The sequence below is a fragment of the Bos taurus genome, chromosome 16 (genome assembly GCF_002263795.3).
Source record: "Bos taurus isolate L1 Dominette 01449 registration number 42190680 breed Hereford chromosome 16, ARS-UCD2.0, whole genome shotgun sequence".
Lineage (NCBI taxonomy): Eukaryota > Metazoa > Chordata > Mammalia > Artiodactyla > Bovidae > Bos > Bos taurus.
The window spans coordinates 53,705,944-53,719,485 of record NC_037343.1 but is presented as its reverse complement, the minus strand read 5'-3'; the positions used below and the strand labels follow the sequence as shown (position 1 = coordinate 53,719,485).

The following is a 13,542-nucleotide window of genomic DNA, read 5'->3' as shown; positions in this document are numbered from 1 at the left end:
CACAGCACCCTCAGAAACAGCTGTTGTAACCATGGGAGAATTATTTCTCCCTGCCTTTCTCCCTTTACAGAGAAACTGCCCTTGGGGGTCGGGGCAGGGGACTGGACTGGTGGCTCTCTGCACAAAATAGGCCTGGTCTGGCAAAGATGAAGCACCCGGACCATTTCTGTGTCACTGGAGTGACATGGGGGATGGATGGCATTTTCCCTCTCTTCTCTTCTTGATCTTTGGATTTTATTGCTGGCATTGTCTTCTCCTGTTTTGTTCTGGTTCTTCCTGGGCTGTGGGCATGAAGAGGTTACAGCGGCCGAGAGCCTCTGGGCTGAGTTAGCACTTCCCTCTGCATCCACAAATCTCTCCAAGTAACGGACATGGAAAGGGGGTGGCGGGCTGGGCAGGGGGAAGGCCGGCTGCCGTAGGTGGGACCAGGCTCCTTAACCACGTCTCATTCCCCTCCCTACAGCCCGGAGAGGAAGGGGACGAGGAAGGGAACAGCATCCGTCTGGAGTGAAGGATGAGCCGCGGGCACGTCGGTGGTCCAGAGCTGCAGAGTGCCCGCGCTGCGCCCGCCTCCCGCGCGCTCCTCGTCTGCATCTGGCCGCCCGCCCCGGGGCGCGCGGACCCGGGACAGCCGCGCTCGGGCTGCGGGAGGACGGAGACCAGGGCCCGTGCCGCAGGAGCCGCGGGCCTGCGAGGCCGGGTCCCCGGGGAGCCTGGGGCAGCCTCGCTCGCGCCCTCCCTCCTGGCAGGAGCCGCCGCGGAACCGGCTGCGCGTTTCCTGCAGCAGCCGGCGCTGGGACGCGGCCGGGCCGAGCTCTCCCCGGTGGCCCCCGGGCTGAGCGGCTCCCCGGACCCGCGGCCTCTGCCAGGTGACTCAGTCACCCCGACCCCGGCCCAGAGGAGGCAACTTCTGCGGAGGGAAAACTTAGATTCTGCTTTAGCATCTAACTCCTTTCGCTGTGCAAGCTCTGCAGAGCCCCAGAGGGTGTCATTTTGCACTTGACCGGTATTTGAGAAAAACTGCAGGGACTCGGCGGCGAGAGGAAGAACCTTGTAAACTTTGGGGGCGGGGACATTTTCTTGGAAGTGACAAGTCGCCTCCGACCTACAGTTCTGGGCCAGTGACGTCATCCTCGGCTCAGCGGCTCTGAAGGGTCTGGACGCAGCCAGGGGACCAACACGAAAGACCCCCGGAGAGCCATGGAATCCACGCTGGCGACATCCAGTTCCGCAGCCGGCCCGGTCACCTTCTCCCACGTCTTTGGTCAGCAGTGCCAACTTATGGAAGCAGGTAGGAAGCGTGTCCTGGGGGCAGTGGGCGCTCTCCAGGGGCCCCAGGGCTGGAGGCCCAGGTGTGTCTCATCTGTGTCGTGCTGTAATTTGGAATGTGAGGTTCAGCTAGCTAGTGGCATGCTTGCCAGGCATGTCCACTTTAAAGTTTCTAGGATGTGCCAGGAGACTGAATTGCTGCCTGGACAGGGCAAGTGAGGCACCCTTTGATCTCACCACCTCTTTTCTTTGTGGCTACCTGGAGGATGTGGGAGGGTACGTCAGGAGAGTCTGATGACACAGGGGCTGTGGTAATATTTGGGGGCAGGTGCCAGTCCTAGACAATATAGTTGCCTTTTTGTCCTCTTGTCTCTTTGCTGCTAAACCTCTCTGCTGCTAAGAGTGGTGGTTAAGCCATGGCATTCCGAGCGCCACTGGAGTAACTTAGGTACTCCTAAGAGGGTCTGCCCTGAGCAGTGTCTCCCAGCCCTGGGCTCCACTGTGGGCATTCCTCTCTAGCCTTGGCTCTTCCATAGAAACCTCACCTTTCCTGTAGAATGGAAAACTTGGTGTGGGCTGCAGCCTTACTCTGTGCCAGCCATCTTGCCAGTTTGGGCAGTCGGCTACAAAGAAAACTGGAGTCGGGGGAGTAGCTTGGTGCAAATAGTCACTGTGGTGGAACCCACAGGCTGGTGCTTGATCCATGATTTCAATTATGTTGGAGTCATAGGACATAGGCTGCCTGCTTTCTCAGAGTTCATTCCTGCTATTGGGAAAAGGGCCATGTGTTTCCTCAGTGGTTTCCTGGAAATGAAAGTGTTAATTGTGCATTTGTGCTGTGAATCTCTGGAAGGTGGTGAGGAGAGCACTGCATTTAGGAGTCTGGGGCTTGAGTCGGTGTCAGTGGTGGCACAACCTTGGAAATGACAGACCCTACCCCTATCCACTTCCCTTGGGAATCTGTCTCCAGCTGCAAAACAAGAGAACTGGACTTGAGCTGCCTGGTCCTTCCAGGCCTTAGATTCTGTGAACTCAGAGGAGCCCAGTGCAATGGAGAAAGTGAACTTGAACAGTGTTCAAGGATGGGATGTATTTGCACAAGTGGAAGCTCATAGACTAAGTGAATGAGGGCTCTGGGGTGGACTGCCTGGCTTTGAGTCCCAGCTTCACCTGGTACACGCTGTGTGACCTCAGGCATGTTACTTAGCTTCTCTGTGCCTATAAAGTGGGGATAGTAGACACTGCCTCATAGAGTCATTGCAGAGATTCAACATGTTAATACACACATGGAAAGCCTTAGGACGGAGCCTGGTGCCTAGCCAGCACAGTTTTAGTGTCAAGTGTTTTTTAATGTTTCTAGGAGGTGTGAGGGCTTCCCAGGTGGTACTTGCTAGTGGTAAAGAACCCACCTGCCAATGCAGGAGATGTAAGAGACTTGGGTTCAATCCCTGGGTCAGGATGATCCCCCGGAATAAGGCATGGCAACCCACTTCAGTATTCTTGCCTGGAGAATCCCATGACAGAGGAGCCTGGTGGGCTACAGTCCATAGGATTGGAAAGAGCTGGACACGACTGAAGTGACTTAGCACAGACAGGAGGCATGGGGGGCTCTGGGCAGGCATCCTTCCAGGGCCTAGTCAAGGCATATCTGTTTGCTGAGAGCATAGCTGCCCATGATTATAGAAGATCAAAGTGCTGATCACCACCCCCACCCCATGGCAGCTTAATTCTGGTTTGTCTCCCACTCTATATATACTTGAGGAATATTTGACCTGCAATAGCTTAAGTGCCTTTCCTGCTGTTATACATAAGAAGGAGGACTTGAGATTTTCCTGAAGTTTCACACACCTTTCTGCTTCTCTGGAGTTACTGTGGGAAGGCAGATGATAGATTTCTAGAAGACCTCAGCGCTGTCCCCTGTGGCTTTATCCTCTAAGCTTTTGGAGGCATCCAAGCCTAAATCAGGTCATGGAATTCTCTGTCTCCTTAAAAGAAATCCTTTACGTCAAGCGAGCAGTGCAACATGGAATAATAATGACCAGCAGTCTCAAGGGAGAGCTCTCTCCCTGAAGACAGGCAAGGAGGAATAATTAACCTCCAAGTCAAAAGCCCTCACTCAGTTAGGTGAAGGGGGTTGAGAGCAAACACTGAGATGTCTCCAAGCAAGGTGTTTGTAGTCCAGTAGGTATCACAAACGAGATCTTAAATGAATGTGAAAATGCTTCCATAACTCCAGGGGCTCACAGGGGCTTTGTTCATCACATCTGTTCTCGAGTGAGAGACACACATATTCACTGAGTACCTACTGTGTGCTTCCTCTGCACAATGCCAGGAACCACCGAGTCTGAAGAGTAAGTTATAGCCTTTATGTGAGTAGATGATGATCTAGTTAGTGGTAAATGTAAAAGCATATTGAAGAAAAGAGAATTATGTAGATTGTGACTTTTAAATGGTTCTGTTTCTGAACAAACATTCCTATATATTTTACATAAACTCTCTTAATTTTCAAAAATCTTAACCAGGTCATGTGAAAGGGCTCAGACCTGAGAATTTGGCTCAGACACGTGCTTTCTTCCTGGCACTTTTGTGCTACATGGTGTCTTGGTTTTCTCATATCCTATGCCATTGCACCATACACACATCTTTGTTGCTTTGGGAAGCATTTAGAGTGGATCTGAAAGTCCTAAGAAGGACAGAGTTCCCACTGTGTGTCCGGATCCATGGCACCTGATCATAGTAGGGAAGATCACACCTGCCTCCTCTTCATGGCCGCCTTGCGGGGAGATGCGTATTTCCTACTTAATGGGTGAAGTTTAGATGTTGGCAAAGGTGGGATTTAAACCTTAGGCCACCCCAAAGCCTGTACCCCAAAAAGGCAATCCCATGGCTTCTGCAAAGAGTCTTTTCAAAAAAACTATGCCTGTATTTCTGAAGGATTTGGAGGAAAGGGTAGCATTTTGAATCTTTCATGGTCTTTGATGCTGTTGCTCACCCTTTTCCCTCTCCAGGGTCCCTCACCCCACTTCAGAATGGGTCATACTATGACATTCTCTTCTCTTTCTAACCCCCAACTCAAATTTCTTCCCCTTTCCTTTGGCCCTAAAATGGTAGGTGAGATGTTAATCTGACCAGGCAAGAATGACTGATGGGGCCACCATTCTCCAGTCTTCTTGCCTGGCCTTCTTCAGGTGGGAGCCTGAGGCCACATTCCCACTAACTGACCTCACAGTATCCTGCATCACTCTGGCTTCCAGCTATTTCTTGCATTTTACTGAGAATGTTGGGAGACAGTCTTGGGGGATGGACTATATAGACTCAAGCTGGTACACTGCTGGTCTCTGTAGCTAAGTAACTCCTTTTTATCTCCTCTTTGGACCCCTTCCCAGGTGACTAAGTGGTAAAGAATCTGCCTGCTGTTGCAGGAGACACAAGAATTGCAGGTTTGATCCCTGAGTCGGGAAGATCCCTGGAGAAGGAAATGGTGACCCACTCCACTATTCTTGTCAGGAAAATGACAGAGGAGCCTGGTGGACTACAGTCCATATGTGTGTGCTAAGTCACTCCAGTCGAATCCGACTCTTTGTGACCCTATGTACTATGGCCTGCCAGGCTCCTCTGTCCATGGGATTCTCCAGGCAAGAATACTGGAGTGGGTTGCTATGCCCTTCTCCAGGCCTACAGTCCATGGATTGCAAAGTATTGGACATGGCTAAGCACAAGCACGCACATCCTTGGACCCCAAAATGTTTGACCAAGGTGCCACTCTGACCCTGGTGTTTGGTCCTGTCTCTGCTGAGGGCTCTTGACTCATCCCTCAGCCTAACATTCTGTTGTTTGGGGGACTCTAGCTTGCAGGTGAGGGCTTCTGGGGCTTTATATCTTGCTGGGACTTGCTAAGCTGCCCCTGTGTCATCCTGGTTGAAATCCTGCCTGTCCCATTTGAGTGGAAAGCATTTCCACAGGGTTACTGTGCTTGACCAGAAGGATTAAAGTCATTCTGTCCAATATGTCCTGCTGACGCTGCAGGAATCCAGGCCCAGCTCAAGTGGGAGGGTGGATGTGAGGAGAGGGCAAGAAAGTGACAAGACCTGATTACCTGGATGCTACTGTTCTGCATACCTCTGAATTGCAGCTCAGAAGTCACTCACAAGGTTCCCTATTTGCACCATCATTTCTGGATAAGCCCCTAGCTCCTTACCATGCAGAAACTCAAAATAAATGCAAGTCATGTCTGTCTGTCTGTCTGACAAGTCAGGTCGGTACCTGGAGCCAGGGTCTGGTCATCTTTTGACTTTACTGCCTTGCTCCTTCTGAAGGCTATCAGCTGAGCCACCTTTCCTGCCTTTTGAACAATATAGGAATCCATCTGGGTATATAACCTATATGTACTTGGAAGCCACTTGCCATAGTTGGAACCAAGAGAGGAGAGAACTAGATTTATGGCATCTGCTGTGAGGTGAACATGTTGGTGGTTTTGCAAAAATTAAACAGATAAACATGAGCCAAGAGGAGAGTCTTGATTCCTATCTTTTCATCTATGGGTATGGGAACACAGCTTTCAGGTTTCCGTTTAGATCCCCAAGGGGTGGTCATCTAGGACCTGCCTGGCTGTTTCTCCAGTGTGAATTGTATGTTTTGACATTCGCAACAAAGAATTACCATAGTGTATACTGGCAATTGAGTATAACCATAGCAGATACTTATTGGGTGCTCATTCTGGGATTGTCATTATGCTAAGTGCTTACGTGATATCTAGTTTCATCCTTGTCACATCCTCATAAGGCAAATGAAATCATCCCCATTTTATAGATGAGAAAGCTAAGGCCCATAAAGGAAAGGAAGGTTAGTGGTTGATCCAGGATTCGAATTCAAGGCATCTGGATCCCAAGTATCTACTCTTTCCTGTTCTTCTATCTAGACTCTGTCAAATTTCCTAGCTCCCCCAGGAATTTATCTCCAGAAATGCTTGTTGAACATCTGTGCCAGAAAATGTTTGCTGAATGAATGTGGAGTCTGCAGTAACCAGAGGTACCGAAGATAAATACTCTCCATCTTCCAGGAGTTTGTAGCTTAAAGTGGGAGTGGCCTGTGTCTTCTGTGTTTTCACACTACTATTCATAGCGTGTTGTGTTGTGATTCCTGTTCTTCAGTGCCTTCTTCATTAGACCCTCAGCTTTCTGAGGTTAGGAAACGTCATCTTGGTTGCCTTGGAGTCCTCCAGACCTCAGATGGTGTTTTCAACAGGAAGACATTGACAGGTCTGTGTTAAGTCAAATCCTTTTATAGGATGGCTGTCATCCCCACGAGACGCTGTTAGCACAATAGAATGGTGCTTGTGGAATCTGGCAAAGCAAAACCATGATTATGGTCACTCTTCTTCTCAAGACTGATTCTTTCAAGTGAGCTTGTGGAATCAAGGGTGGTGGGGAAAGCAGTTTATCCCAATAGTCTCTTGGGCTGATCAAGTTGAATACTTTAAAAAAATAATAATTTTGTTTATTTTTGGCTGTACTGGGTCTTCACTGCTGCTCGTGTCTAGTTGGAGTCAGTGGGAGCCACTCTATAATTGCAGTGTGGGCTTCTTATTATGGTGGCTTCTCTTCTTGCAGAGTACAGGCTCTAGGGCATGTGGGCTTTGGTGTTTGCAGCTCCCAGGCTCTGGAACACAGGCTCAGTAGTTGTGGCACACAGGCTTAATTGCTCTGAGGCATGTGGAATCTTCCCAGATCAGAGATCGGAGACGTGTATTCTGCATTGGTTGGCAGATTCTTTACCACAGAGCCGACAAGGAAGCCCTCAAGCTGAATACTTTCGGGGGGGGGGGGCGGTCCTAAGATGGCAGAGGAATAGGACGGGGAGACCACATTCTCCCCCACAAATTCATCAAAAGAACATTTGAACGCTGAGAAAATTCCATAGAACAACTTCTGAACTCTGGCAGAGGACATCAGGCACCCAGAAAAGCAGCCCATTGTCTTTGAAAGGAGGTAGGACAAAATATAAAAGATAAAAAGAGAGTTAGGGATGGAGATCCAGCCCAGGAAGGGAGTCTTAAAAGAGAAGTTTCCAAACACCAGGAAACCCTCTCACCGGCGGGTCTGTGGAGAGTCTTGGAATCTCGGAGGGCAACGTAACCTGGAGGAAAAACAAACAAACAAACAAACAAACCCCACAGATTACGTGCCTAATGGCAACTCCCAGCAGAGAAGTACCCCAAACACTCGCATCCTCCACTCAATCTGAGGGATCTAACATGAGATAGCAACCAAAACTGTGGGATAGCCAGAGAGAGAGAGGGGGAAAAAAAAAGGTTGAATACTTTCAACTCCAGGCTCTTCAAGGGAAAGCAGTTTATTGCTGGGCATGGCGCACAAAAGAGGTGGCACCTGCCACTCACTGCCTTCCTCCAGCATCTCCTCTGTGCCTAACCTTCCATATTCAGTTTAAAGATAGGGTTTTCTCAGCATCCTGGTGATCTCTATAGGGTGCAAGTACTGTCAGTGACACCCCTGGATCATACCTTGACCTCAGGAGTTCCCACCAATGGTGCTTGTTTGAGAAGAAAGCAACAGGGGTGAGCTGGTCCTTACATGCTTGGAATAAGCAGCCTGTATAAAAGCCCCAGCCTTTGAGCAGCATGGTCTTCCCACCATTGTTATATCAGAAGCAGAGCTTGGTTTCTAATTGGTCTGTTTCTTCAGAGACTTACTCATCAGAGGCAGGGACACATGGTTGTAAGATCTCAATTCAGATCAGATCAGATCAGTCACTCAGTCGTGTCCGACTCTTTGCGACCCCATGAATCACAGCACACCAGGCCTCCCTGTCCATCCCCAACTCCCAGAGTTCACTGAGACTCATGTCCATCGAGTCAGTGATGCCATCCAGCCATCTCATTCTCTGTCGTCCCCTTCTCCTCTTGCCCCCAATCCCTCCCAGCATCAGAGTCTTTTCCAATGAGTCAACTCTTTGCATGAGGTGGCCAAAGTACTGGAGTTTCAGCTTTAGCATCATTCCTTCCAAAGAAATCCCAGGGCTGATCTCCTTCAGAATGGACTGGTTGGATCTCCTTGCAGTCCAAGGGACTCTCAAGAGTCTTCTCCAACACCACAGTTCAAAAGCATCAATTCTTTGGCACTCAGCCTTCTTCACAGTCCAACTCTCACATCCATACATGACCACAGGAAAAACCATAGCCTTGACTAGACGGACCTTTGTTGGCAAAGTAATGTCTCTGCTTTTCAATATGCCATCTAGGTTGGTCATAACTTTCCTTCCAAGGAGTAAGCGTCTTTTAATTTCATGGCTGCAGTCACCATCTGTAGTGATTTTGGAGCCCAGAAAAATAAAGTCTGACACTGTTTCCACTGTTTCCCCATCTATTTCCCATGAAGTGATGGGACCGGCTGCCATGATCTTCATTTTCTGAATGTTGAGCTTTAAGCCAACTTTTTCACTCTTCACTTTCACTTTCATCAAGAGGCTTTTTAGTTCCTCTTCACTTTCTGGCATAAGGGTGGTGTCATCTGCATATCTGAGGTTATTGATATTTCTCCCGGCAATCTTGATTCCAGCTTGTGTTTCTTCCAGCCCAGTGTTTCTCATGATGTACTCTGCATATAAGTTAAAGTAAACAGGGTGACAATATACAGCCTTGATGAACTCCTTTTCCTATTTGGAACCAGTCTGTTGTTCCATGTCCAGTTCTAACTGTTGCTTCCTGACTCGCATATACATTTTTCAAGAAGCAGATCAGGTGGTCTGGTATTCCCATCTCTTTCAGAATTTTCCACAGTTTATTGTGATCCACACAGTCAAAGGCTTTGGCATAGTCAAGAAAGCAGAAGTAGATGTTTTTCTGAAACTCTCTTGCTTTTTTCATGATCCAGCGGATGTTGGCAATTTGATCTTTGATTCCTCTGCCTTTTCTAAAACCAGCTTGAACATCAGGAAGTTCACAGTTCACATATTGCTGAAGCCTGGCTTGGAGAATTTTGAGCATTACTTTACTAGCGTGTGAGATGAGTGCAATTGTGCGGTAGTTTGAGCATTCTTTGGCATTGCCTTTCTTTGGGATTGGAATGAAAACTGACCTTTTCCAGTCCTGTGGCCACTGCTGAGTTTTCCAAATTTGCTGGCATATTGAGTGTAGCACTTTCACAGCATCATCTTTCAGGATTTGAAAGAGCTCAACTGGAATTCCATCACCTCCACTAGCTTTGTTTGTAATGATGCTTCCTAAGGCCCACTTGACTTCACATTCCAGGATGTCTGGCTCTAGGTCAGTGATCATACCATCGTGATTATCTGGGTCATGAAGATCTTTTTTTGTACAGTTCTTCTGTATGTTCTTGCCATCTCTTCTTAATATCTTCTGCTTCTGTTAGGTCCATACCATTTCTGTCCTTTATCGAGCCCATCTTTGCATGAAATGTTCCTTTGGTATCTCTGATTTTCTTGAAGAGATCTCTAGTCTTTCCCATTCTGTTGTTTTCCTCTATTTCTTTGCATTGATCACTAAAGAAGGCTTTCTTATCTCTTCTTGCTATTCTTTGGAACTCTGCATTCAGATGCTTATATCTTTCCTTTTCTCCTTTGCTTTTTGCAATTGCTTGGGTTCAAAACTCAGTTCTGCTGTTCACTAGCTGTGTGACTTTTGGCAAGTACCTTAATCCCTCTGTGCTCTGATTTCCTCATCTGTAAAATGAAGATAATAGTTTACTTCATAGGGTTCTGGGGCCTGACAATGAGTTCATATGTATGATGTGCTTATCACCATGCCTGGCACTGAATGCATTATGTATAAACATCTGCTGTCTATCTTAGCTCAGGTTGTTGTAACAAAATGCCATAGACTGGGTGACTTAAGCAAAAATCATTTTCTTCTTACAGTTCTGGGGACTGAGGAGTCCAAGATGAGGGTGCCAGCAGGTCTGATGTCTGGTGAGAGTCCTCTTCTGGGTTTGCAGACAGCTGTCTTCTCACTGTGTCCTCACATGGTTGAGAGCAGAGAGAGAGCAGGCTCTCCTATCTCTTCTTGCTGCTGCTGCTAAGTCACTTCAGTTGTGTCTGACTCTGTGCGACCCTAGAGATGGCAGCCCACCAGGCTCCCCTGTTCCTGGGATTCTGCAGGCAAGAACACTGGAGTGGGTTGCCATTTCCTTCTCTGGTGCATGAAAGTGAAAAGTGAAGGGTGCTAATCCATTCACAATGGCTCCACCCCCAGGATCTCATCACTCCCCAAGACTCACCATCATCGACAGGTGAATTTGGAGAGGACACAGTTCATAGCACTGTCAGTATTGCTGTTTCTTACGAGCACATCTGCTGTTACTGAGACAAAGTTTATAATTAAATTAAAACATTCCTTATGATCATGTCTTTCAGACTTGTAAAAAGTTCCTACTTCTCCCCTTGGCTAATCATTACAGTTACAACACATACACACGCACACACACACACACAGAATAATGACTCTTTCTTTGACTCCTAAGGTCAAGAATCAACAGTCTATGAGAACTTCCACCCACCGTCACAAAAGCGTGTTTGTTTACGAAAGGTCTCATTGAACCCAGTGTACCTGGGGCAGTTCCTATCTCTCTTTCTGATATAATTTATCAACAGTGTCTACGTTCATTCTCCAGCATGTCCTCATTCACATGATAAAGTATAGGGTCAGCCTTAATAAGGGGCAGCTGAATAAATAAAATTCAAATGTTAGTTGAAATAAGGAGTATCTGATCTTGGAGGAAGCCTTTTAAAGTTAAGAGACAGTCAGTGGAAGAAGCAAATGTTTCGTTTGGAAATAGGGGCCAGTCAAGTCAGGTGAGCTGGGCGCCACTTCTCAGTGGTTCTGGGGAGCCATGTCCCAGCTCTTATTCTCCAAGAGAAACCCAGAGTCCCAATGTTTCCATGAAACCTCCCAGTTCTTGACTGTGTATTACCAGATGAAAGACTGTGGATTCTGGAGGGTCCGACTCTGACAGCTGTGTCCTGTCCACGGGCCACCGGTTGACAGTCTCTGCTTCAAGCCCTCTAATCTCATCAACAGGACTCTGATTTCGGTTCAGAATCTGCTTCTGGTGTGAGTGGTAGGCCTACTGAATGCTGTCCCATTCCCTGCCTTTCCTGGAGTAAACATGAGTAAACTGAGAGGGGTAGATTGAGGCCCCGACTTCGGTCTATATTCTCTTGCATAGCTTCCTGGAGCCGAGGACTGCCCCAGGCCTGGGGACTTCAGAGCCCTTGTTTCTGAGATAGCTTTTGCATTGCAGTAAATACACTTAACTTGAGCTATGGATGTTTCCTCCCTCATCTTAGTCTTAGGAACCTGGAGAAGACTTGGTAGCAGATAGAGAATAGAAACAAATAGAAGGAACACAGTCTGTAGGGTCCAAGACATTCCAGTTTTTGATGTGAGGTTGTGCCAGTCTGGAGTGGGCATTTGGGAGCTATCTTGGAACCATTAGTGCACTGTCCCCAAGCAGCCCAGGTTGGGGGCATCAGGAGTGGATCAGTCTCTCTGCTCTTGATGGTGGTGCAGAAGGCCAAGAGGGGCCAAATCTAAGATTTGGGGAGTTTGTGGGCATAGCTCAGTAACAGGGAAAATGGCCTTTTGTAGGAAAATACATTAGAGACACTGCTGTGCCCTCAGGTTTGCTCTTTAGAAAGTTCTGGAATTAAATGACTGGTGGGTTTCTCATTGGAAGGTAGCTTAGGTGGGAAGAGCCCACCAAGAATGGGGCTGTTAAGGTGCTTTTTCTTGCCCAGGGCATACTTAGTTTTCAGACTTGATCTCATTCTTGGACCTGTTCTCATTAGGTCCTATGTGGTTACTTACTCCAGCTTCTGAAAAACTTAGAGTCAATTTTCCTCTTTAGTCCCAAATACTCTAACAGATAAACTTTACATTGAGGGCAAAGCTTTTACCCAGACAAGCTTCCTCTTGTTGTTCAGTCGCTAAGTCATGTCAGCTCTTTGCAACACCATGAATGGCAGCATGCCAGGTTTCCCTGTCCTTCACTAACTCCCAGAGTTTGCTCAAACTCATGTCCATTGAGTCAATGATGCTATCTAACCATCTCATCCTCTGTCATCCCCTTCTCCTCCCACCTTCAATCTTTCCCAGCATCAGGGTCTTTTCCAATAAGTCAGCTCTTCGCATCAGGTGACCAAAGTATTGGAGCTTCAGCTTCAGCCTCAGTCCTTCCAATGAATATTCAGGGTTGATTTCCTTTAGTATTGACTGGTTTGATCTCCACTGTCCAAGCTCCCTCAGCCCTTCTCCAAATGGAATGGCTGTAGGTGTAAAAAATCTGAAGGAAAAGCACATTCATCTGTGAGGATCCTCCTCTGATGTGGCTGGTGGGTGAGTGAAGGCCTGCCCACAGTGGGAATTGCCAGACAGCAAAAAGTGAGGAAGATTTCTATACAGGTCAAAGGGAAAGTGAAAGTCACTCAGTTGTGTCCGACTCTTTGCAACCTCATGGACTGTACAGTCCATGGGATTCTCCAGGCCAGAATACCGGAGTGTGCAGCCTTTCCCTTCTCCAGGGGATCCTCCCAACCCAGGGATCGAACCCAGGTCTCCTGCATTGCAGGCAGATTCTTTACCAGCTGAGCCACAACAGAAGCCCAAGAATACTGGAGTGGGCAGTCTATCCCTTCTCCAGCGGATCTACCTGACCCAGGAATTAAACAGGGTCTTCTGCACTGAGCTATCAGGGAAGTCAACAGGAAACCTCAAGGCAATAGGATTACTTGAAGTCTTAAAACCAACAATGTGATGTTTGGACTAGGGGAGATTGTAAAAGTCCTGCTGTAAAAGACCGTGAATGTGTAAAAATAATATAACAATGATGTACTAGGATTCCCACCTTCCCATTCCTGTCCCCACCTGTTATAGTGGTGACATTTGGACCTTGACAAATAACCCATTTCTAGTTTTGTTATGGTCTTAAACCACATCATTCTTTTGGACATTGGCTCTTTTGACCAATTCCAATCTCATCTGTCTTTCTAAGGATGTAAGGACTGAGCTGGATGAAACAGACACAGTCTAGTTTTTTCCCCAGAAAGGTAAATGTGCTTTCATGGGTCCTTTATATTAACTGTCCTCCCTAGAGCCCTATTTACTTTTTGTTTTAATCTGTAGAGTCTAGTGTCAGCGCCATGAGAGGAGGGAGACCCAGCCTTGAACATCAAAGGGACCATCAGTCCAGCGATCTCCCATCTAAGGAAGAAGACAAAGCCATGAGGTAGCCAAGTACCCAG

General features: G+C 47.6%; 1 protein-coding gene across 1 annotated transcript in view; it reads left to right on the top strand.

Moving 5' to 3' along the window:
- Window positions 1–1,086: 1,086 nt before the first annotated feature.
- KAZN (kazrin, periplakin interacting protein) overlaps window positions 1,087–13,542 on the top strand; it is a 1,332,513-nt gene continuing 1,320,057 nt past the window's right edge. Inside the window, exon 1 of the mRNA XM_024976842.2 lies at window positions 1,087–1,291. Within this exon, the coding sequence (XP_024832610.2) occupies window positions 1,201–1,291 (91 nt within the window). The 5' untranslated portion in view covers window positions 1,087–1,200. The remainder of the gene's footprint in view (window positions 1,292–13,542) is intronic.